The sequence below is a fragment of the Lycorma delicatula genome, chromosome 12 (genome assembly GCF_047948215.1).
Source record: "Lycorma delicatula isolate Av1 chromosome 12, ASM4794821v1, whole genome shotgun sequence".
NCBI lineage: Eukaryota > Metazoa > Arthropoda > Insecta > Hemiptera > Fulgoridae > Lycorma > Lycorma delicatula.
The window spans coordinates 58,117,319-58,143,538 of record NC_134466.1 but is presented as its reverse complement, the minus strand read 5'-3'; the positions used below and the strand labels follow the sequence as shown (position 1 = coordinate 58,143,538).

Below are 26,220 nucleotides of genomic sequence, written 5' to 3'. Positions count from 1 at the left end.
TATAATGTAGGGCAGATATAAAAAGTTTGACTTCATAATGATGGTGCAACTATGAGATAATATAAGTCTTTTAAGTCTGTTTACAAACTTTTATTTTTTTTTTAGGAACCCCATTTACAGGCGCCTAAGCAGTGTCGGGCTCGCTAACAGGTTCGCCAGTTATAACTAAGGGGGGTATGTATACCTGCGCACTACCGACTAAACCTCTACCCCTGGCTTCCCACTTCCTGGGACTCCTTATAAAAACATTTCATCAGAAGAAGGGGGAACCGACCCCCCAAACCCACCCACACACACACACACACACACACACAGTAATAACAATCCAACAAGTCACACAACACACAAAAAATACCACTGGAAGCATCACATACAGCACGTCAAATACATATTTGACGAAATATATATTACGACAACAACAACACACAAGAACCTGCAGAAAACAGAAAACGCTACAAACACCCACGCATTACACACCCACTTAGCTGTCAAGGCAGAAATCTTAAATAGTCACACCACTTACCAATAACCACCATCAGACGCACGAGCAGTGTCTTCAACCTCATCGCACCCAGGAACCCCCACATGTACAAGGGACCCCCTAGGCACTCAGCCGAGGACCTGTCTGCCCCCGGCTCATTCTCCTCTGGGAAACTCCTCATATAATTGTTGCTTCCTCATGACCGTTCTCATGAATTTTTCCAGTCTTCCACTGTGTCCACTAAACCACTAAATCACTAAACCAGACCCTACTAAAAGAAATGAACAAATGTTATACAAAATATAAAACAACATAAAATCGAACAAAAATTAATAAACTTTTTTTTAAATCATACATAATTGTCAACAATTTTTGAAAAGAAAATTATTGAGTCGCTTTCAAAATTATAAAAATAATACACAAGATCATATGATTAAAAATAGCAACAAAGCACAAACTGATAAAACATTGCAAATCAGGAATACACAAATTTAACTTCAGTAACTGCATTACATTCTTTTCTAATCAAACGCAACTTCCCCAATAAATACAAAGAACACGTACAAACACTTCACATAATAACAGATTCAACTTATGCAAATCACCTTGTATAAATAGTAAGCACACAAAAAATATCAACTAAAAGATTTAGGAGCTTATATTTATAAAGGAGGTTTGAAAGATATTTTTAGCAACATAAGTAAATAAATAGTTTTTTATATCTTTGATTTTTATCTTAACCATTTCTAAATAATCTATTCTGTAAAATCACAACTCGTTCTTTTGGGAAAAAGGTGCTATTTTTATTTTTTCTCTAATTAAAAATATTTATAAATATGAATTAGTTATAATTTTTAGTTAGGGGGTAAATGTTATTTTTAATATCAGGAAATGCAATTAATTACATTTTAATTTTCATTCTGTTTTCTGTGTAGCGACTGTATAAACAAATTTTTACGGTGATATCAAGTGCCTTGCATGAATTAAAATTTTATTCTTGTTTTACAACTGTACTGATTTTACATTATATCTTATGTTGTATACAATAATTTCATACCTCTGTAAACTGAATTACGCCATGACATGTGACTGTTGATATATAATAATTGTAGGTAGTAATAATATTATTTGAATGATTTTATTGTATTTTAAATTTTAAAGTTTTGTTTTATAATGTAATAATAAAATAAATCCTACCATATTGAATATAAATTTTACAAATAACAGAACTCATGAACTCAACAAATTTGAAATATATAATAAGATTTGGCAACAAATTACTAAATTTGACAAAAGCAGATATATTGTTTAATCTCAACAGTAGATATTTCCTAACAATTTTAATTCCGTGCAAAAACAGCACTATCTTCAGTCATCAGTAAATAAGAGAATATATAATTATAGTTTTGAAAAGATCTTCTGAAAGAGCAAACGAACAGTCTTACTAAATTTATTATTTTATAAGTGTAAATATCAATTCATCATGATGTTTATATGAACTTAATAATAAATAATCTTTTCTTGAAAAAAATAAATTTAAAAAACTCTCTTTCTAAGTTAATGGTAATATTCCACTAAAAAATCTTTTTAGTGGAATTTAATTAGTCATAAACAACAACACCATCTGCCTCCACCTTTGAAGAAAGAATTGCATCCATCACAGTTATGAAGAGATCTTATAAAAATATTTTTTCATATATATTTGAAAAGTGAATCGATATTTATACATATAAATATAGTGTAAATAATATTTCATTACATTAAGATTCTACAGGTATTTCTAAAAATATTATATAAATTTCAAACACCTACATATGCAACCTTCAAAAAAATACTGAAAAAAAAATTCAAGTCGACTGCCATTTTAGACATTTGAATTTCATATTGTCACGATATTAAATTTTTACAAAAAAAAATATATTTAAAAAATATATCAATATGGCATTAAAAATAATTAATTATGAGAGTGAAGCAAGAGACAAATGCCAAGACAAGTATTCTCGAACCCAGAACCTTTTAGATGAAAGTCATATATCTACTCTACTTCACCACAAAAGTTAGTAATTATACTAGTAATTGATTGATGTATATTATATATATTAATTAATTTTAAGTGGATATGGAATACAAAGTTTCAAATGATATATCTTAAATTTAATGAAATATTAGGAAGATAAATGACAAAAAATAATGGCAAGTCCAATCAGAAATGAAACCTAAGACCTACAGTATACAAGATCAAGTGTACACTTGAGAGAGTGTACACAGATCAAGTGTACAGGCCAATTAATTAATGTTATAATAATCAAGATCAGCTGAAGCAGATATTAATTTACAACATATAATACTGAATTTTAGTTAAATACAGATTTACCGTTTATAAGTTTTGATTAACAATTATACCAATATCTGCATTAAAATCTAATCATAATGAATGAAATTCTACTAAACAAAAAAAAAAAAATTGAATTTATATTAAGTTCTAATGTAGATTAAAGGCTGAAGAATAAACAAATAAACGAGATAACACATTAACAAACCGAAGTTATTAAAAAAAAAATATATATAGTAAAATTTAACATTATAATGTTGGTATCAGTGTATTTGCTGCAAACCATTAAGCCTCCCCCAGGGCAGTTTTATACAAAATGGCAGCAGATGAGTATTGTACTTTACTATTGTAAGACACAAAGAGTGTAATTTTTTAAAGGTAAATATTTAAAAAATTTATTACTTTGTCAAATATATAAAAAATATATATATATTTGATTCGATTTAAAAAAAATAATAATAATAAATAAAAATGTGTGTTTTATGTAATTAATTGTTACATAGGGATAAATTTATAATTAAATACATAAATATATATATAATTTATGTATATGATATAATAATAAAAAAATTTACATTAAAATATTTAATAAAATATATATTGCATCGATACCAGTGAAGTGTGTTAAAAAATATATAACAGCATCAAACAGAAGTTGTGAAGAATCAATACAGCAAAAATAGACATATTAGTATCACCAATATCTCATAGTATTTTATTGTTTTTATAAAGAATAAATAAAAATTATATATATAATAATTTTTTTTAGTAAAAAAACTGCGTTAACATTTGGAATGAAAGTGTAAAGGTAAGTAACAATTTATTTAATTATATTTAAGTTAAAATAGTTTTAATTTATTATTATTATTAATATTATTATTATTATTCAAAATAATATGCCAAACTTAAATTATTCTGATAAAAAAAAATTATTACTAACGTTAGTTAAATAAAAAAAAAGTGCATAAAAAAAATTTTGTTTGTTTTGGAGATGTTACAAATCAAAAGTGAAATTCATAGTCGAAATTATATTAACTTTTTTCTATAATATTTGTTTCTTTTAAGAATAATCATTATATGAGAAAAATAAAGATGCATCATGATTTTATCACATATACTGTACGTTACAAACGCGCTCCACTTCTTGAATCCCACAACAAATCTAGAATTCCTCTACTGGCTTATAATTTGTTTTGCCTTAGGTAATCCAACACTATGACTATTTTTTTTTTTTTTTAATTTAGTAAGATTTCAATATTTATTTTTAGAATTCCAATTCATCCTCCAACCTATTCAAGAAATTCAAGTTTCCAAGAAATTTTAAACCCATCCCAGATAAAAGTCCAAAAATCTTTTAATTAAAGACCTTCCATTTTTTTTTTAATCCAAATTAACAATAGATTTTAGAACTCTCATCCTACGACAACATTCCATTTTATAATTAAAAATTTTACTTCAGATTAAAAAAAAAAAATCTGTTCATAACTTTGCAATTTGATTAAATATCAATTTCTGTAATATTTACCTTGGATCTATTTTTTTTTTTTTTTTGTTTTTTTGTTATTTTTTTAATTAATATTCTTGAGATTTTAAAAATACTGGAGGCATAACCATAATTTTCTCCATATGCATAAAGTAATGTCTATTCAATTATAATTTTTTTTAAACATGATTTCATCCCTTTTTGAAATTTTCCATTAAATTTATAAACTACCTATGAGTTTCTAATCACCTCAAACCAAATGCAAAAATCTATTATGTTTTTATCAGCAGTTTTCCACATGGATAAAAAACAAAGATTGATTTCATGACTACATTTACAAAATACCTATGTAAAGTTTAACAATAAAATTAATGAATTTTCCCCAGGAGTTTTAGATCTTGTCATCACAAGAGTTTTAGATCAGGCTGGACAAAAATGCTATTTTTTTTTTCGTTCTGTAACATCTTTAATTTTTAGACAGAAATGTCAGTCTATCAATAACATATATATGTACATGAGTTGTACAACATAAATGTCTGTATTTTTTCAATAGAATATTTAATATGTCATTCCATAATAAAATTTCTTAAAAATTAAAAAAAAAAAATGGTATTTATGAGTATTACATAATTAACAATGACACCACTCCATTAAAATTTCATTGGTGATTTCATTAAAAAAATGCTGGTTTTGGTCAGGCTTAGCATTTCTCATATGCCAAAAAAAAATTATTAACTATTAAAAACAAAAATTCTATTCTATTTCTCTAATCATAATACGAGAATCACTTAAATATTACAACACCACTAGATTTTATCAAATGCCATCAAAAAATTAAATTTTCAGAAAATATAATAATTATATCATAATTACCTATATAAACAACTAATCAAATGAAATACAATTAGTAAATATTTGATTGAAATAATTCTGTAATAGCATAAGAATTTAAAAATAAAAATACTAAAAAAATGATGAAAATTACGTATTAATTTACATGAGTATCTGTTGCAGTTTTTATAAGTACATCTCCTTGAAACACTGTCTGAATGTTTATCAAATTGAATTTTTTTTGTATTTATAAGTTATACGTAATTATATTTAATTTTTTTTCATCTTTATTAATTTCTAAATTTGTATTAATACCAGAAGTATAATGTTTATTGTTTATTAAATGGTCTACCATAGTAGATAAAACCTAATTTATTATTTTTTGTAATTTCTGTAATGTTCAAGAAATCTAGTTTCAAAGGATCTATTTGCTTTTCCTATATAAGCACAATCACTACATTTAATTTAATGAATTTCACATAGATTGTTGTTTATTTTATTATTATTGCTTTTTAAATATTCTTTTATGTGGTTGTTAGGTATCGCGAGATTGTATTATGTATAATGGTTATTACCTATTTTGATGGTATTTACATTGGAAAAACAAATAGATCCATTAAAACTAGACTTCTTGAACATTATAGAAATTATAAAAATAATAAATTAGGTTTATCTAATAAGGCAGACCATCTAATAAACAATAAACATTCTATTTCTAACATTAACACAAATTTTGAAATATTAGAAATTAATAATGATGACATAAAATTAGATATATTAGAAAAATATTACATATATAAATATAAACAAAATTTCAATTTGATAAATCATCAGATAGTGTTTGAGGGAGATGTTCTTATAAAAACTGCAACAGGTAGCAGAACTAATATAAATTAATACGCAGTTTGATCATTTTATTAATTTTATTTTTAAATTTTTATTATGCGGTAATGGAATTATTTCCATCATGACTGAGGATGCGGGATCCCGCAAAAATACTTTCAAGAAAAATTAAGGTAAGATATGTCTTATCTCAATATTTTGTACTAGATGGTTTATTTAATAGAATTTAAATATAAAAATAATTATTTGTAAATAGTTGTGTGGGGGCTTAAAAAGCCAATTTACCCCATAAATACCACAGCCAATTAATTTTTTTTTTTGCTTGATAAATTAATTTGCCATAGAGGTTTTTGAAGCTTATGCATGGGAATATGGAAATAGAACTTTATAGCATATGAAAAATGCCATGCCTGACTGGGATTCAAATCCAGGACCCCCAGATAAAAGGCTGAAATGCTACCATTCCACCACAAAGATCGGCAATTTATTGTACATTCACTAAACAGGAAACCAAGGATTTGGCTCTTACCTGAAAAATTTATCATGGGGAAGGAGTCAAAGATAAAAAAAAGGGGAAACAAAGAGAAGAATGTTCAGCATTTCTGTTACACTTCCAAAATTGAATAAATATACAATCAGATGAAAAAAGAAGTAACAAACCAAATCAATTTTTTTTTACATATTCAATTCTAAAAATAAAATACTCAATTTGTCGTAAGTTTTTTATATTCAACCCCTTACTCAGAACAAACTAAATTGATTTTGATATTTTCTCATTTTAATCTTACAGAGGAAGCTTCTTCTAAAAATTTCTTTCTGATAACACTAATAGAAGATTTTTTTTAACAAATGGTTGCTTGGCTCATAGGATATTCCAGAATATCTCCAGATACCTAGTTGAACTTTCTTGATTCAAAGCTCATATGCAACTGTGTCCCTTGTTCACACAATAAGTACTCGTATAGAACATACCCAGATGTATTCCATATCATAAATTCCACTTAAAATCCAACAATATAACGGTTATTTTAATCCTATAATTAAAATATAACCTGTTTTTAAAAAAAAAAAGATTTCATAATTAATAAAATGATCATAAGAAATTTATTTGTTTGTTAATCAATATTTATCTCTGAATTCTCATAGTATAACAGTTTAATAGCCTGAAGTAATTCATACATTCAAAGCACCAATATTTTCAAATGAAATTTCAAGAAAATTAGTTTAAAAGAGATAAAAAAAATACATCTTGTATTCGAGACAGCATTAGCTAACATCATTTCTGAGTCTCCCTTACTTACTTTTAACAAGATGCAGGTCCTCATCTTTCGTATTGTTCAAAAATAGTTTTTTTTTCAAATGATTAATATGTTAGAGTCCTACCCATAATTTAAATTAAATAAAATTTACTTTTTTAATAATATTTTTTTTTTAATATTTTTTCTTTGATGAACAGCTATAAAAATGAAAAAAAAATTGTTATTTTTAAGATGAAATGAGCCAAATTTTAGGTAGAAAAGTCCTTTTTTTATACACAACCAAGCATTCTTAAATTAAAAATAGGTAAGCTCACTGGGTAACTAGAGGGATATTATTAATTCCATTTGAAGTTATAACTGAAGAGTTTTTAATAGAAAGAATATTTATTAAGAATTCGCTAAAAACGTGCACTAGATATAATGTTGACCACATTCTGAATATGGGTCTACAATTTCAAAAATCATACCAATACATTTTTTAAAATGAGTTTATATTTTTACCAGAGGTTTTCCCTTATATATTGATTACCTCATAATTTTACTTCCTTTCCTTACTCTAGTTCCCCTCGCTCCTGAAAACCAAGTAATAATCTATTTTTTTTTCAATCTGCAGCACAGATTTCATCTGAAGTAGAATACTGGCCATTATCTGTTCCATTAATAGTACAATACTGGTCACTTCACATTTGTACCATTCCAGGTTGCCAACAACTCAAGTGAGATGGTACACCTATGGACTTGCTAAGAAATCTTTTTTCACTGCTGATATGAATTAAAGCTACTTGAAAATATATAATTTAATTTGAATAATCATATATAAACATATTTTTGCGGTATAGAATTAAATGGGAGATTTTTCAATATCATTTAAAGTACTTTCTTTTTGATCACAGTTGTTGCTGTATTGTGTAATCTCACAACTTTTGTTAAAAAAAAAAAAAAGGCAATATTTCATAGAAAACAAACCCCTTATCTTTTTTTTGTTCAGTAGAAAAATGACAAAAAAAACCAGACAACTCCTAAAATATAACTTTTAAAAAATTAATGTAATGTAAAGGTTTTTTTAAGTACCACACAATTTTATGTGATAAAATCAAGGTAGAAATTCATTGTTTTTTTTAATTAATACAAAAATATCTCAACTTGACATTGGGATACAACGAATCATAATTTATGAATTTAAACAATTTTTCTTTTTAATTGTAATCTTCATTACTTTCAAAGCAACGCGACTCATAATATTATATGCAACTCTGAATTCCATTTATTCAACACTGTAAAAATATGTTTGGATTAGTTAATTGCTTGATGATGCATTGAATTAAATAATATGAAAAATTAAAACGAAAGTTCAGTTTAAGATCTCACACTTCAAAGGAAAAAAAATAAAGTTCAGTTGGCACTTATGATGTGGCATTTATTGTAATTAAAATATTTGAAACTACTCGTCTAAAGTTTTTAACTGGATTAAAATGTTAATCCATTTATGTTGTTTTAATGTTAAAAAAATATGTTATTTTTTCTTGAATAGTAGTTATTTTTTTAGAAAAAATTAATTTATTTTTTATACATTCATATTTATGAAATATATTTATATTTATATAATAAAAATTTCTCTTCTTATTTAGCATTAATAAGAAGCCTTTATATAATCAAATTCATATGTAAATAAAAAAAAAAATCAAATAGAAAATATATATAATGACAGATACAAATAAAAATGTAAAGCATAAAGTTAATAAGTCACCCCAGGTGACTAACAGCAATCTACAAACATCAAGTAACAATAGCAGTGATGCGACATCAGGTATGGTAATAAAAACTATAATTAAGTCACATGAAACAAGTATTCAGAAATAGAAAAGTAAATGTCAAGAGCATGTGTATAAATTCACAACATAATTATCATCATATGACACACATCACTTATATGTCACTTCAATAAAATATATATATATAGATTATGTTACATGAGAGATAAAAGTAATGTATATTAATAAAGATCCACAATTTCACTTAACATAGAATTATTATTATGTACAATGGTAGATTTTTATGTATAATAATAAAAAATACAAATATTAGTTCATAATTTTTATTTTATTTTTAATATTATCAATTTTAAATACTTCTTATTTTACATATATGTATGTCAACAGAAAGAATAATAATAAAAACAGTAGTATACTGTCACCCAGCAGTAGTTACCATTAGATAAAAATTAATAAACAAAAGCTCTGACCAGATTTCCTTTACATCAAAACTTTTGCATGACAATGATAGTTTGATTCCCAAATCGATTTTACCATACTGGTAAAATTTAATATTTTATAATGGAAATCGTTCATCATATCTGACAAGATATTAGTAATATTATTTGATAAATCATAATATCCAATCAAAACTAAAAGCAATTTTTCAATTCACTTAACAATAAATTTAAACATAAGTTAAAATCAATATTAAAATAGCAGGTTAGTTACCAAATCAAGCTTAACAAAAATTTCTCATAAAAAAAAACTTGTATCATTAAAATAAACTACTAAAAAATCAGTTCACCTGCATTAGCAGCAACATGGGAAACTTAAAAGTGTAAGAATAAGCAGATTAGAATCAAAATGTATAATATACTTCTATTTGATTAGGAAATAATAAAAAAATAAATATTTATTACGATTAAATTCAAATTAAGTTAAATAATTAATCAAAATATAATTTCCCTTTTTTGAAAAGGGCTAAAATTTAACTGCCTCGATTGATAATTGAGATACAATCAGTTTATTAATTTATTCTAAACATAAACAAAAATTTTATTAATGACAGGTTTTTGAGTCATGCATACAACTCTAAACTGTAATCTACACAACCCATGGTTGATCTTACATTGTCTGTAATTTCTTAGAGTAGAATTCTGGAAATGAAAGGGGTGTGCAATAATAATAAATGCCAACAGCTTAATCCATGTTTAATAAAACCAGTTTCCAAAAAAGTTAAGAATGCTAGCTCACCAAAGTTTACTGCTGTTAATATTATTCAGAGGCTAATAAACACAACAGTTAATATAAAAATCTCATCTCCAACAGACACTAAAGAAAGATATATACATACACAAGCACCCATGCTCACGCACATGCAGTGAGAGAGACAGAAGGGATGGATAGGGAGGGAGAAAGAGATAAAACAAATAATATTACAAATTTTTACAAAAATTACATTTTGTTATTAATAAATTGTTAACAACTTACAAATTAACAGAACCTGTCCATCGAAATCCATTTTGGATTTAACAAACAACCTAAGTTGTAATAATTAATATAGTTTCTATTAATGGTACCCATCTTAAAAATATTAGAAATTTTTTTTTTAAATGTAAAGTTATAAATCCATTCAATGTAAATTAAAGTAGTGAACTTTTAGTATTATAGGAAACATTACAGATAATATAAAAAATTAAACTTCTTAGCAATCCAGCCGAATATAGTTGTTTACAAAAATTTATTTTTTTATTTTTTATTAATTTTGCTTATCATTATTAACTGCCCCTCTTTTCTCTATCATGAGAACTTTTCACAAAAAATATATTTATTATTATAATATTTTATGAAAATACTGAGGAATGAGTCTTGTCTTTCTTTGTCTTCAAAATACTGAACAAGAAAGGAATGCTGCTGTAATGTTTCAACAAGATGGTACGCCCCAACACCATTAGATGGTTCCCTAATCGTTGAATTGGAAGGGCCAGTTCTGTGCTTTGGCCTCTGAGAAGTCCAGCTTTGACACGCCTAGACTTTTTACTATGGGGATATGTTAAAAGCATTGTCTACAGAGGTAAAATCAGGGATGTACAATTTAAAATAACGGATCACAGCTTCTATTCCCACAGTTACACTTGAGATGAACCAGCGGATTTGGACAGAAGTCGATTATCAGCTGGATGTTTGTAGAACGACAAACTGAGCACATGTTGAAACATTCTAAGGTACATAAAAAAATTTTTTGAATCGGTGAATTTAAAAAAAAAAATGCTCGTCTGATTATCTCTAGTAGTTTCTGAGATACGATTTTTTTAAACCGCTGCAACCTTTATCGGGCAGTGCTGTATACAGTGTGAAGGAGAGAATTTCAAACAATTACAAACATTAATTAATGTTTGTTATTCTGTTACCACTTAACATTTCATCTATTTCATTCTTGTTGTTTTGCTATAGTAAGAATAATATTTATTTGGTAACGAGAGAATAATATGATTTTATGTTTATTTTTCATCTGTTTTGCTTCAATAAAAAACCGATTCAAAGTTTTTATTTACTTTTTATTGCCTGTATTTACATTAATTTCTCAGAATTAAATTCCCTACAAGTTTTGTTACTAAATCTTCCGCATTTATTAGTCATTAAACAAAGCTACTGTACTACAAACCTAAAAAAAAAAAACTTATTTTTAGATACGAATTTTATGTTTTACATCGGATATCATAAAAACTACTGAAGTTACAATTCTTGGACTTGTTTTATCCTACTTCCCAGCTCAAATTAAAGCAAGAAACCACCAACTTTACAATTTAATTTGGGTCATTTTATTAGAAGAGCTGAAATCCAGATAAAATCTTTCGCTTGCTGTAACTCGAAAACAAAGTGTTTCCAGACCTATGTTAATATAAACTTTTTTCATTATTTTCACCAGTATAACATGTCCTGAAAGTTTCTCAGTTTTTTCATGGTACATGTAATATGATCGTGGATCATGTATTATTTCTTCTTACCTAACTGGTTTCTTATACTTAAATTACTTTTTCTTCTTAACAGTTACTCTTTCTCTTAAACAAGATATCATCCCTGTTAATTAAAATGTAATCTTTAATGAGTAAAATTAACAAGTAATATAACAATTTTAAAATGTATATATTTATAAAACGTTACATAGACTTTACTTTACATTCAACTTAAATTATTATGTAATGTAGAAAATTAAATAGTAATAAAACAGTAAGCTAAATATTAAAATAAACATTATCTAATTATGTAAACATATGAACATTTATTTAATGAATCTGACACATCTACGGTGCGATGAATTAGCCGCTCAATATATTGAGAGGCAAGATTGGCAGAACCACTATAAAAAAATTGCATCACTTAGCTAAATATAAAAATTGTTAAATAATAAAACATTTTACTTAATTTCTTATGTCTTAAGACAGCTTATTAGATTTTTATAAATTAAATATTAAAATTAAATTTAATATATTTAATCATTTTCAATCATGAGACTAAACAGCTTTCACCTACAAAAAGAAGAATGATTGATTCAGTAGGAAACTCAAAACATTTTTACATAAAACAAAGAGTTTGGTAAAATGAAAAGTACATGCTACCACTTTAAACCTTACTGCTTACCAAGTAATATGAAAGAAAGTTATATAGATTTATACCTAAATCCTTTTCAAAAAAGTTTAATAAATATAGTTGTAAACCTAGTAATAAATGCAATACTGACCTATACAGGTCAAATCAGAAAAATTTTAAGTGAACATTGGTGTACATAAACTTACAAACATTCTATATTTATTTCATTTTGATAATCAAATAAAAAATTGTTCTGTAGTATTACGTGAATTATTTGCTATTAAATTACGAAAATGCTTCAATAAATTTCAGATACAACTTCGTTACTAGTTCAAGGGTTAAATAAAAATTAGATCATTTTGAAAAACCATATTTTACCACCATTTTTGATGGGAAATGAATAACGCAACAGTTAACAAATTTATATAACCTATCTTACATCTTTCTCTTAGGTAGATTTCATAAGAAAGCTACCTACTGTGGATACCATGATTTGACATCTGGAAAATTTCCGCATATCTTCAGGTTTCACATCTCCCAGCCTCAAATCCACCGTCAGTTCAAAAATGTATATATATATACTTCACTTTCTTCTGGGCACTATAACTGCCGTAATTTTGCGCCAAATACTTTAAAATTGATACATAAAATATAACGACCCAAAATCTCGGTCGAGTTTGTTAATGGGAAAAATCAGACCATGGGGGTGGAGATTGGGTAGCTTTTTAGAAAAAACAAAATATCGCTATAACCTTCTTATCAAGTAAAATATGAATTCGTTTGAAGTTCCTACTATTCTTTGGATAAGGGCCTAAAACTTATCTAAGTAAAGTTTTTTGATATCACCAACCATTGGCCCAGGGGTGGAAAAAATGGGTTTTGAAGACAAAAAAAATCATACCTCCCTTAATAAGCACAATATCGAATCTCTTTAAAGTGGTCATTAGTCCTCTAAACATTACCTACAACTTTTGTCTGTAACAATTTTTGATATGAAAAAAACATTTTTTCCATCAACATTTTGGATGACCAAAATGTTGATGGATATGTTGTAAGAAGATGGGGCTTGTCGTATGCTAAACATGTGAAACTTTTTCAAATGAAACCACTGTCGTATTGAGTAAATTTGAAGTTTTTCTTAACTTTAAAGTGAACACTTTTTTATCCCCTACTTAGCACCGGTGAAATCTACCTCCGCCTTCCAGCGTGCCAAAAGGGATTTTTTATTAATGTTATTTTTAATTTTTATGTAATAATCATAATACACTTATTATTATTTTTAATTACATATTTTAACTTAGTATTTCTGTTCTCGTACTGCGTCGCTTCACTTATTACTTAGCCTCAGTAATTTAATACAGTATACATTCCATGCAACATAATAACCCTGGAAATTAAGTTACTCTCATGTCACCGCACTTAAATATCTAATAAAATTACTGATATAACTTTAAAACAGATTTCCTTTCATTAATAACTTCATCGAACTTCCAATATAATTTTACCGCTACAACTCTATATAACCAATATACATTTAGTAACATTACTAAAAGGTATAATTAATTCTAAAAGCCAATCTAATGGAGAATCTTATACAAATTATAACAGTATACCTAATTAAATTATTTTATGGAAATGGAACGCAACAATACTATAAAACAGAAAAATCTAAATGCGATATGACAAATCATTTCAAATATCGGTAAATCCCTTCAAAAATATTTTTTATTTAAATTCCGTTAAGCGTATTTCTTTAAAAAATACTTATAAAATCGGATTAAAATACTTATAAAAATACTACAAAGAATTTTTTTTTTTTTTAAATATTCACCCTTTGAAAAAATGCATTACAGCAGATTTCTACGACTGAAATCATATGTTGTCAGTCGATTGTCAAGATGACCGTCGACCAGGAAGACCTTTGAGTTCAACTGATAACACCCTCGTTCAGAAAATCAACGATCTGGCGCGTGCAAATCCTCGGCTGACTGTCAGAGAACTTGCAGAAGAGCTAAGAATCTCGATTGGATCGTGCCGTGATATTCTGACTGAAAGATTGAACATGCGTCAAGTCGCAGCAAAGTTTGTTCCTCGTTTGATGACCGAACAACAGAAAGAACATCGAGTAGACGTTTGTCGCCAACTTCTTGAAGAAGCCGATGACGATGAAACACTCACGCAAACGATCACAACGGAAGACGAAAACTGGATTTACGGCTACGACATCGAGACAAAAGTTCAATCATCTCCACGTCTCAACCAAAGTAGAAGTGATGCTCTCTGTTTTTCAGATTTTAATTGAACTGTGCATTTTTAATTCTTGCCTTAAGGTGAAACAGTGAACCGTGCGTACTATCAAAGCGTTTTACAACGGTTTCGTGAAAAAATCCGCAAAAAGAGACCAGAGTTGTGACAATGCAACTCATGATGTTCACCACGACAATGCGCTCGCACAGTCAGCTTTGTCAATTCGTCAGTTTTGTGCCAAAAATCAGATGACTGTCATCCCTCAGCCTCTCTACTCGCCAGACCTGGCTCCTTGCGAATTTTTCTTATTATCGAGATTAAAATCAGTAATGAAAGGACGCCGTTTTGAGACTATTCATGACATTAAAGCAAATTCGTTACCGAACTTAAAAGGCCAATTCAAATTAAGCCATCCAGGACTACTTCGCGAAGTGGAAACACCACTGGGAAAAGTATGTGAATTAGGGAGGGGGAGTATTTTGAAAGGGACAAGGACCAATAGTCTGTAAAATTTTAATAAAAATTAAAAAATAAAGTTCGGTTATTTTCTGAACAGACCTCATATATGAACTTTCAGGTTTTTTTGTTTTTCATCCCCATTTCCCATACTTCTAGCACAAGAATAATGTTAAAAAAATACTATTAATAAAAAAAATAAGTGGAAAGGAAAATAGGAAAAAAAGGAAAACATCGAAAGAGTAACTGTTGTACATGAAACATATTTTCTTTTTACTATAACAATGTTAATAAAATGAAGCTGTATGTTAACAGCCATTACAAATTCGATAACCCTGAATACCCGTACGGTGAATCACTCTAAGATCAACGTTACTTCTATTTATACAAAGACTACCTACTGTTTATATGAGTACTATAATTCTATTTTTGATATAATTTACATAATTTTTTATCAATTGAGAATAGTTTATTTACAACGTAAATACAACAGCATCTTAGTATTCCCTAAATAACAAGATTTTACAATCTGTGGTGCACTATATTCTCCTAACATAACTGTTAAATTCTCACTATCCTCCTTTCTACCGTATTCACATTTACCTTAGTCTTATTTATTTAAAACTGGTTAGAACCAGGCAACAAATTCACAGCTCTCATGTTTGTTTTATTTTTTCTTCAAATGAACAATGTTTACAAGATTACTTTTCTCTCCTTGGTTCTCTAATTGTATAATCACTGAACCTTGTTTTTAGATGCGTTAACATAGGAAGCATACTCAACTCCATAAGAATAGCGCAACTGGCAGAAAGTGAGAAGATATGGGTCAAAGAATTTTGTAATGTTAGAAGTAGAGTAATTAAAAGATGGCAGCACCTGGTGCTTTGTGAAAATTCTGTTTTCCATTACGTTTCAGTATACAATACCTTTCAGCTGCTCTTTTGCATATTCCTTCTGCTGGAGAAAAATTTTTTATGTAATTATCATAATTTATGGCCTAACTACACAGTAATAATGAATTATTATTAGGAGTATTCATGATATAAGTCAATATAATTACGGTACTAAATACTCATACATCTTCCTTTATAATTAATACCAGTTTAATTTACATCTAAGAAATTGTTCATCTTATTATGAAAAGATTTAATTTGTACAAATATATAGTTTTTATATTTTATAAGAACATCCTTAATTTGAATAATTTATATTTTTTTTAATAAATAACACATAAAAATACATTATCAATAATTTTTATGAATTACATAAAAATGGAAGATAACATTAACAAAATTATTCATAAAATATTCAAAAAAATAACTGCGAGGTTTTGATAACAATTCCTCACACTAATGAGAAATCCTTTATCTAATTTTCCGATTATCATGAACTGAACTAAATAATATTAGTCACAATAGTCGTTAATGTTTTAAAAAAAGTCGATCATGTAATGCACTATCGAGAATTAAAAAAAAAATTACAACCATTGATGGTTGAAGTGAAGTACTTTTACATACATACTTTATATTTGTTCAACTGTACGCAATATTTATATGACATTCTTTCGTTTATCCAGTGATGATTATACTACAAATATATTATATACTACAAGTAACAAAATTAATTTAGATTAATGAATTAAATTATTCATATTGAATAAAAACATAACAAAAAAAAAATTGATTGCAATTTGAATAAAATAAAAATCTGAAGTATATGATAAACAGTGATAAAAATAAAACCATAATTACCAAGATAGATTAAACAAAATAAAAAATATTATGATACATCTTTGAATTTAATAACAGGTTCTGATCAGGCAAACCATTTTTTCACATATCCTTCCTAATCTTTGTTACACAGATTAGGCAAGGCTGCCTATTTCTAATATTCTTTGTGGCCGACCTATATCTTTATAATTAGCAGGTCTACAACTGAAGCATGAGCTAATTTATAGTTATCCATTCTTTCCAAATATTGACACCAATTAATTTTAAATTTCATTTCCCAAACCAAAAATTTTCAAATTTTTACAGATATCTTCATTTGTTATTCTCTATTAATATACAGCCACTCACAGATCTTCATTCTGCCATTGTTAATTTTACTTTTGGTTAATTTTAATTTCTTTTTTGTCTCTTTTTTTAGAAAAGAACCCAAGTCTTACTGCCATATGTTAACACAAGTATTGCCATCATTTTACAAAATTTAAGTCTTGTTCTTTCCTCATTTTATTTTTAAAGTTCTATGAATTGTTTTGTAGATGTAACTTTATTTTATTTATCGCATCATTGTAAATTCCAGAATATATATGTTACAGCCCAAATATTTAATATTTATTCCACGATCTTTCTATTTAATCCAATTTTAGATCGCTTGTTATTTTCCTCTGAAAGCTATAAATTTATTTTTCTTGGCATATATCTTTATAATATTCTCAAAAGTTTGTATGGTATATTAACTTGCTACCTAATACTATCTATCCCGATCATTCTTATAGATATAATACATGTAAAATACCTGAGGTACAAAACGTACTAGCCAAAGTAACTTTCTGTGAGAAAAATGATGTTCATTATATATTTCAGTCCTTATAGTAATGTTTTGCTTGAAGTTGTGAAATCAATTGAATTTTAGTGGACTTGGCATGCTTATATGCAACAGGTACACATTAATATTTTCAATTAATTTCCTTGAAAAATTACACCACCTACATATGAAGTATAATAACAGAAACCTTATGATTTAGCTGTACTCCTGAATCGAACATTCATTCCATCTGAGCATTGCACCATTTAAATTTTTTTTTGTCTGATACAGCTCTCCAAGCTTCTGTATCTAGTGCTAGTTGTTTCATTTTGATATACCCCCACATCCTACAATCCTAAAAATTTATTTTCCATATTGCAAATATAGCCTGCTGGTACAATGTTTCCCATCTACCTGTACCTCCAATATCAAAGCGAATAGTCCAGGATTCCGCAAGATTTTATCATGTGCAACTATGATAAATACACCATTTAAACAGATACTTTAAACACAGTGTTGGAGAAATACAAAGCCCTTCCTTAAACCTTTATTTGTAACTAACTTTTCTGTAAACTAAATCTACCATGACTGATGCATTTTGATACAAACTTCTTAAAGCTTAACTAAATTTAGAGAGGTCCTTACAAACTAAAAATCCCATAACCTTTTTTTATCCACACTAACAAAGACTTTTTCAAAATCTACAAATCTTAAAATGAGTTTCTAAATTGAAATATCTTTGTTTTCATTGACTTGCTTTATTGTAAAAATAGCATCCACAATTGAACAGCAATTCCTAAAGGTTATCTGTCATCTCCCTAAATATGTCAAGCAGCTGCCTCAGTCTAATGAAAAAAAATTAAGGAATGAATTTTGTGTCTCCTGTCTTAACAAATTAATGGTTCTATAACTATCACAATTCAGTTATTTTTAATATTATGCATTTATTTATATGTTTACTCTATATAATAAGATAATAGCATCTATATAATAGCATCAATGCAATTTCAACTGGACTGTTTTGCCACAAGTTAATAAAACTGTCAACATCATATTAAAAAAATCCTTAATTTAACTAACTTCAAATTGTCACAATTTATTATTATTATCATAATCATTTGTAATGATGTTAGTTTGCCATTCATCACATTCATGCCAATAAATGCAACAGCAATAAATCATGTTCCTTGATTTATTTACATGTCAACCGAGTTTACTTCTATCTCAACAGACAGCATATTTCTAATAAAATACACTAAAAAATCTTATTTTATCTTTTCATAGAGTACATGATAGTTTAGGTTTATTTTCTATTGATCTTATAAATAAGAAAATCCATCATACAAAAGGTAAACTTCAATGTATTCCATTCATCATTTCGCACATATAAATTATGAACTTTTATGTGAAACTAAAATGTATAATAAAAGTTAGTTTTAGATTACTGTTGAAATGTAAATTAGAACAATTTAGTTAGTGCTTTATTTTAGTATTTTTTAATACATGGATATATAAATAACACTATCCACTGTTATAAATATAATTTCAAACATTACTGTTAAATTTACGCACATATATTAAAAATAATAAAACATATTTCAAAAGTAAACAATACTCTACATGCTCAAATAATAAAAACACACCAATTGCAAAAAGGCAGATTTATACCAACAAATGAAATAACCCTGCTACACAGCATTTAACAAGTGCTGGGTTCAATACTGTAGCATTTAAGTATTCTCAAACAGTATTGTAATAATATTATTATTTAGCAGTAGATATTGGAATGAAGTCAGATCAGTGTAACATGCTTTTGCTCAAAAATCCTTTTACAAAAATGATGAGTTTTAGACCACTCAGTGTGAATTTCTGTTTCAAAAAAATTCTCTTGCTTTGTCAATCTATGCTTCAAGGCAATTTCAACATTTTAAAGCTACTATAAAAACAGTATGTATATCCAAGAATGTAATAGCCGTGAAAAAATCACTGATCAGAGTCCATGCCGTTCTGTGTACTCAGACTACCTGAAGCCAGTATTCTGCAGATTTTACATACAGATATGTACTTCCACCATTAACAAAAAAAGATCCAGTTTACTCAGTAAACAGCCAAAATAACTAAATCACTCAATTTTTAATGCACTGTCCTAGATTTGGAAATCAAGAACTGGTAAACAACTAATTAACTATTTGAACAACTAAGTTTAAAATAGATTCTCTTACAGAAATCACAGTTCATAAAAGATCACTTTGTAATTTCACAGTTACTCCATCATTTACAGTTTCAACCTTTAGAATTATTTTACCTTAAGTTTTGGAAGGTCATAGAGGAAGGGTTGTGGCCGTCAGTTACATCCATTATTAGATAACTTTTTAATTCTTGAGCACAATACATCAGCCACATAATAAAAAAACATTTCCTTCAAGCTAAGAGCCACACCACAGAATTTTCTAAGGCAGTTTTACATAATTGTTTCTAAACCATGTTATCTCCTGAATGAAAATATCAAATAGACAGTCAGGTCACATGACTTTTCAGCATGTATTTTCTTCTGGAGGATATTACAAAACTCAATTATTCAGTGCATCAACAAACTAAACAATTCAGAGTTGAAATGTTAAATTCAACTACAAATTAATCAACAAATAATTGAGGTCCCTCAAAAAACATGAGTGAATTATCAACAGTTTAAGTCTATAATAAAACGGTGGTAATCTGAAAATATTTTTCAAAAATAGTATGTTAACATATATATATATATTGACAAAACTGTTAGCACATATAAATGAATAAATTTTTTCATTTGTTTAAAAGTTAATTAAAGAATTTACTGTTCATTATATGTTCTAAATATAAAAGAAATAATACAAAATTTAATGAATTTGAAAATTTGATTTAAAAAATAATACTTTTTTTAGTGCAAACTCTCAAATAATCAAAAATATATTTGTAAAATCACACTTGCTGTTAGTTTGTATTTAAAATTACTTTCAGATTTTTAAATAACGAATATCTACCGTAAAAACAATTTTACGGGTGGGGAAACTCATAGTTTAGTCCCTCCTGATCCCCAGTGTTTTATGAACTTTTGTTTAGTTCATAAACTAAACTTGTGTTTTTATCTTTTGTTTAGTTTATATTTCTGTACAGTTTTATATGTTTTTTGTACTCTTTCTTTCTTTGATTTAAATTCTGCCTGACATAAGGAACTTTTTCTTCTTTTTTTTTGTTCAAGAAATTTTCTCATGAAATTTGTTTTTGAAATTTAGCTTTTTGTTTTTACACTGTAAACATTTTGCTGATTCCTTTGTAGGTTTCTTTTTAACTTTTTTTGTTCATTTTAAAACTTAAGACTTTTTAAATTTAATTAATTTTTAATTTAAAATAAAATAAGAAAACATGATTAACGTATGTAATAAAAATAAATATAAAAAAGCATATAGATGAAACAATCACATTAAAAAATATTTAAAAAATAGTGATAAAAATAATAGAGAAGAATAAACAAAATTAAGTGTAATAAATAATATTTATATTGGTAAAACCATTAAATCTTTTAATAAAATATTTACAGAACATTATATAGCATACAGAAACAAAAAAAATAGATATATCTGATGTAGCTAATCATTTTTTAGAATGCAAACATAGTATTACTGATTGTAAAAATAATTTAAAGATTTTGGAAGTATGTAATAATGAAAAACAAATGAATATATTCGAGAAATATTACATTTATAAATGTAAACAAAAATATAAAATGATGAACTACCATCCATCCATTAATGATTTAATTAAAAACATAATAAAAATACAATCTAACTGTTGGCAATAATCACAATAAAACAAAGTAAAATACTACATTTTAAATTAATTAATTTTAAATTAAATCATTCGAGTACTAGACAGCAATATTTACATATACGTTCATAATACAACTCAAAACTTCAAAACGGACAACAATATAAAATAAACTGACAAATTAATAAAAGGATATAATTTAATGTAGTTATAGAATTCAACACTAACTGAAGTTGCAGTATACTGTGAAAATTGATTACTGGAAATTAATATGCTAAGTTTAACTTTGATATATATAAAGACCAAAGTATAACAGTTTTCCACCAACAATACAGAATTCAATAATGCCTCTTACCTTATGCTTAACGTTTTTCCATTTTAAGAGCGCTTTCAGAGGGTTTCCCTCATTATCAGTTAATACAAACCATTTAAAATCGCACATTAAACTCAAAAGCATTAAATTGTCACATATTATAAAAATATGTAGTCAAAAAATTAAATATTTCATGTGGGGCCAGCCACACATACAGTACTGTACTAACATTATTTAAAAATTTTATTTAATAAATTATACGAATGTGCTATCTATGGCAATTTTGATAAAAAAAAGTCATTATCAAACTCTGTCAGTACATTAATCTAGTTAAACTTTTGTCTATACTTGTATATATAATTTTTTTTTGTCTTCAGTCATTTGATTGGTTTGATGCAGCTCTCCAAGATTCCCTATCTAATGCTAGTCGTTTCATTTCAGTATATCCTCTATATCCCTAACAATTGTTTTATATATTCCAAACATTGCCTGCCTGCACAATTTTTTCCTTCTACCTGTCCCTCCAATATTAATGCGACTATTCCAGGATGCCTTAATATGTGGCCTATAAGTCTGTCTCTTCTCTTAACTATGTTTTTCCAACTATAACTAGATTTTTCTTTCTTTATCAATTTGCCGCAAGGCACCTCTTCATTTATCACTTTATTCACCCATCTGATTTTTAACATTCTCCTATAGCACCACATTTCAAAAGCTTCTAATCTTTTCTTCTCAGGTATTCCGATCATCCAAGTTTCACTTCCATATAAAGCTATGCTCCAAAAATATACTTTCAAAAACATTTTTCTGACAATTAATTAATTTTTGATGCATACAAATTATATTTCTGAATGAAGGTTCGTTTCACCTTTGCTATTTGGCATTTTTTATCACTTCTGCTTCACCCATCTTTAGTAATTCTACTTCCCAAATAACAAATTTCTTCTACCTCCATAATCTTTTCTCTTCCTATTTTTTCATTCAGCGGTCCATCATTATATATACGTGTAGAAATATTTTTCTAAAATATTTAATTCTTTATTATTATTATATCCTTTTACAATTTCGATTATTTTTAAATTTGTATCCATGTCGGTGATTGAACGTTTATTGATTATTAAATGGTCTGCAAGATTGGAGAAACCTAATTTATTGTTTTTATAAGATCTGAAGTGTTGTGCAAACCTTGCCCTAAATGATGTATTAGTTTTCCCAATATAAATTTTGTTGCAATCATTGCATGTTATTTTATAGATACCACACAAATTATTATGATAATTATTATTATTACAGATTTTCAAATGTTTTATTATATGAATGTATGGTCTATATGCTGGTCTATATTTTTTATCAATATAAACATTGACAAAGTTTTCAATAATGTTGTTAGTATAGGAGGAGTATTTTATAAAAATATTTTCATCACCACATTTATTATTTATAGGTATCATCAAACAGTTGTTGCATTATTAGATTTCAATTTCTGTTTTTTATAAATATTATCAATTAATGATGTTATATTCATTTTTACCACAATACATTTTATAATATCTACTTCTGCATCTAGTTTTTCTTTATTATTCTGTGTAATGTATCATTTTATTTAACATATTTGTAAATGTACTAATTTTGTGTGCCCAAGGATGATTTGATTTATTAAATAAAAAGTTTAAATAATGTTAGTACAGTACTGTATATGTGGCTGGTCACATGAAATTTTTTATTTTAATTTTTTGACTACATATTTTTGTAATATGCGACAGTTTTATTGTTTTTTAGTTTAATATGTGATTTTAAAAAGTTTTTATTAATTGATGATTAGGGAAATCCTCAAAAGCGCTCTTAAAATGGAAAAACAATAAGCATCAGATAAGAATAAAGAGGCATTGAATTCTGAACTGTTGGTGGAAAACTGTGTTATACATTTTTCTTTGACATCATTGGTATAGAGGGGAATATGGACAAATACAATAACAAAAAAGAACTGAATTGAATTGAACTGAATTGAATATATATACATATACATACACATACACAAATCTTCAAATTATTTATTTTTTAAAAGACTTTTTAAAGACCTACTGACATAATCTGAAAAAAATTTACCACTAAAAAAAATTTCTCTCTTTAATATTAGGTGAACCAGAAAAACAGAAAATTTTGAAATATCCGTCACAAAATGTTAAAAAATGTTTTTGCAAGTTCTATTGTTAAAAATTGCACTATGCTATGCCATTAAGGGTTCACATATCCAACAATTCCATTAACAATGAAATGCACTTTGAAATCCACAGGTTTTCGATGAAACCGAGGTAGTCATTGACCTTTTCGATCATTTTTTGACAGTATTGCCACCGCCGTTGGTTTTAACTGCTGTACAATTGTACTTTGTATAGCTTGAACTGTAAATCTTGCTGAGTATTCATCGAGCCGTTGTTAAGATGTCTGCTGTTAAGATGACAAAGCTGATTCTAATTATGAATAGAACATCTAGATGTCCTATTCACAAGAAGCTCTAGAGCTTCTTATGAACAAAGCTTGTACAGGTTCTCTGGGGTTCGCTGAGTTCGTAGAGTTTCTAATGGTTTTTTCTTTAGAGCTGAACCCATCTCCTCAAAATTCTCAACTGATGTTTTAAGCGCATGGAAAAATTGAATATGAATATGACGTCTTAAATTGCAGTGATGCTGAAATTCCCTGCAAGCAGCAGTCATACTGTTACTGTTTTTGTAATACACCTTTACAGCAAGCACACACTTTGAACAGGTCCACTGATACATTGTTATTAAATGGCAAGGTTGTTCCTGCCTTAACAGCATAGTCATGAAGTGTTGCCACTACACAATTCAAAATTTCCTGTTCCTGGTCTACCTTTATACATATTTTTATATAAATATATTTTAATTATATTAATATAAACCATCTAGTACAGAATATTGAGATGGCATATCTTACCTTAATTTTATTATGAAATTTGCAGTTTAATTAGTTCAATCTTGACTGAAGATGCAGGATCCCGCATAAGTACTTTCATGATAAATTTAAGGTAAGATATGTCTTATCTCAATATTCTGTGTTGTTGGTTTACGTTAATAAAATTGAAAATATAATTTAACAGTAAAGAAGAATAATACAAATCTTAAAAAGTTTATTTTCAGTAAAAAAAAAAATATATATATATATATATATATATAAAATTTTCTTTAAATTCAAATAATTCATCAGCATATTGATTGTACTAAAAAATTTAATATTAAATGAAAACTCAAACCACCAAAACACAATAAACACATTAAGTTAAACTTACAAAATAACACCAAGAATTAATTTTCACAGGATCCTGCATCTTCAGTTGGCATTTAAGTCTGTAATAACAGTAAAAACAAATGTTTTTTAAAAATTTAGAAATTGTACTGTTTAAGTTTGAATTTTTTTGTGTATAAATATGCAACTTTGCTGTCCAGCACTGAAATCTCAGCGACTTTGTGCCCAGCACAGTACAATTTCGGCATCTTTTATTTTAATATCAATTCAGTATTTAGTATCAATAATCAATTTGGATTATCAGAATTAATTTGGTAAGTTTTACTATCATTTACTGTGTTTTAATGGTTTATGGCTTCATTTATATATATATATATATATAGTATTATATTAAAAAGAGTTCGGTTCATTTTAAGAATAACTAACTTGTCTGAAATTAAAACAGAAATATATTCATACTACATTTTAATAAATAGTAAATCCTCTGTTATTTGAAACTGAGACAAACCTCAATTCAAAAATATTAAATTTTTGGATAATTCAGAAATCATAAAAAAAAATTCTTCTCATTTCTTTCTTCTTCTTCTGTTAGGTGTCTACCTCCTTCTACAATTTCTTAAATTTTATTCTACCTGGGCATCCTATTATCTTAATCTTATTCAAATTCTTTCCCCTTCTCTTTGCTATATTATCCCCACGATTTACCATTTAATCTTTCATTTAATTTTTCTTCCATTTAATCTTCCCCTATTTCACTTTCCTGCTGGTCTTGCTTCGTGACAAATCTTAGCCTTCTTCCCTGATTCTTACTTTTAACATGGCTGAATATACCTGGTACCTTTGTTTGAAGTATTTACCCCTCCTAATTTTACCTATAACTATTCTTAGGTACATCCGGATTTAAGATAACTTTCTTTTATATGTTTTCTAAAAGCATCATAAAAAATTCAGTGTAATGTACAGAAATATAACAATGAGATAATAAATGTATACAAGTAAAAAGTAAACATATTGAAATGTATTCAATAACAAAAAT

The 26,220-nt window shown here is 27.0% G+C and overlaps 1 protein-coding gene across 3 annotated transcripts in view; it reads left to right on the top strand.

Annotated features, from left to right (window-relative positions):
* The first annotated feature begins 3,130 nt into the window (after nucleotides 1-3,130).
* The window catches only part of LOC142333057 (GTP-binding protein Di-Ras2), a 47,295-nt gene continuing 24,205 nt past the window's right edge, over nucleotides 3,131-26,220 (top strand). The window contains exons 1-2 of one of the 3 annotated variants that reach the window (XM_075379865.1): nucleotides 3,272-3,621; nucleotides 8,858-9,036. In XM_075379865.1, coding sequence (XP_075235980.1) covers nucleotides 8,931-9,036 — 106 coding nt within the window. In that variant the 5' untranslated portion in view covers nucleotides 3,272-3,621; nucleotides 8,858-8,930. Of the gene's footprint in view, nucleotides 3,192-3,271; nucleotides 3,622-8,857; nucleotides 9,037-26,220 lie in introns of those variants that run through there. The other 2 variants (XM_075379867.1, XM_075379866.1) reach the window with 2 other exon arrangements.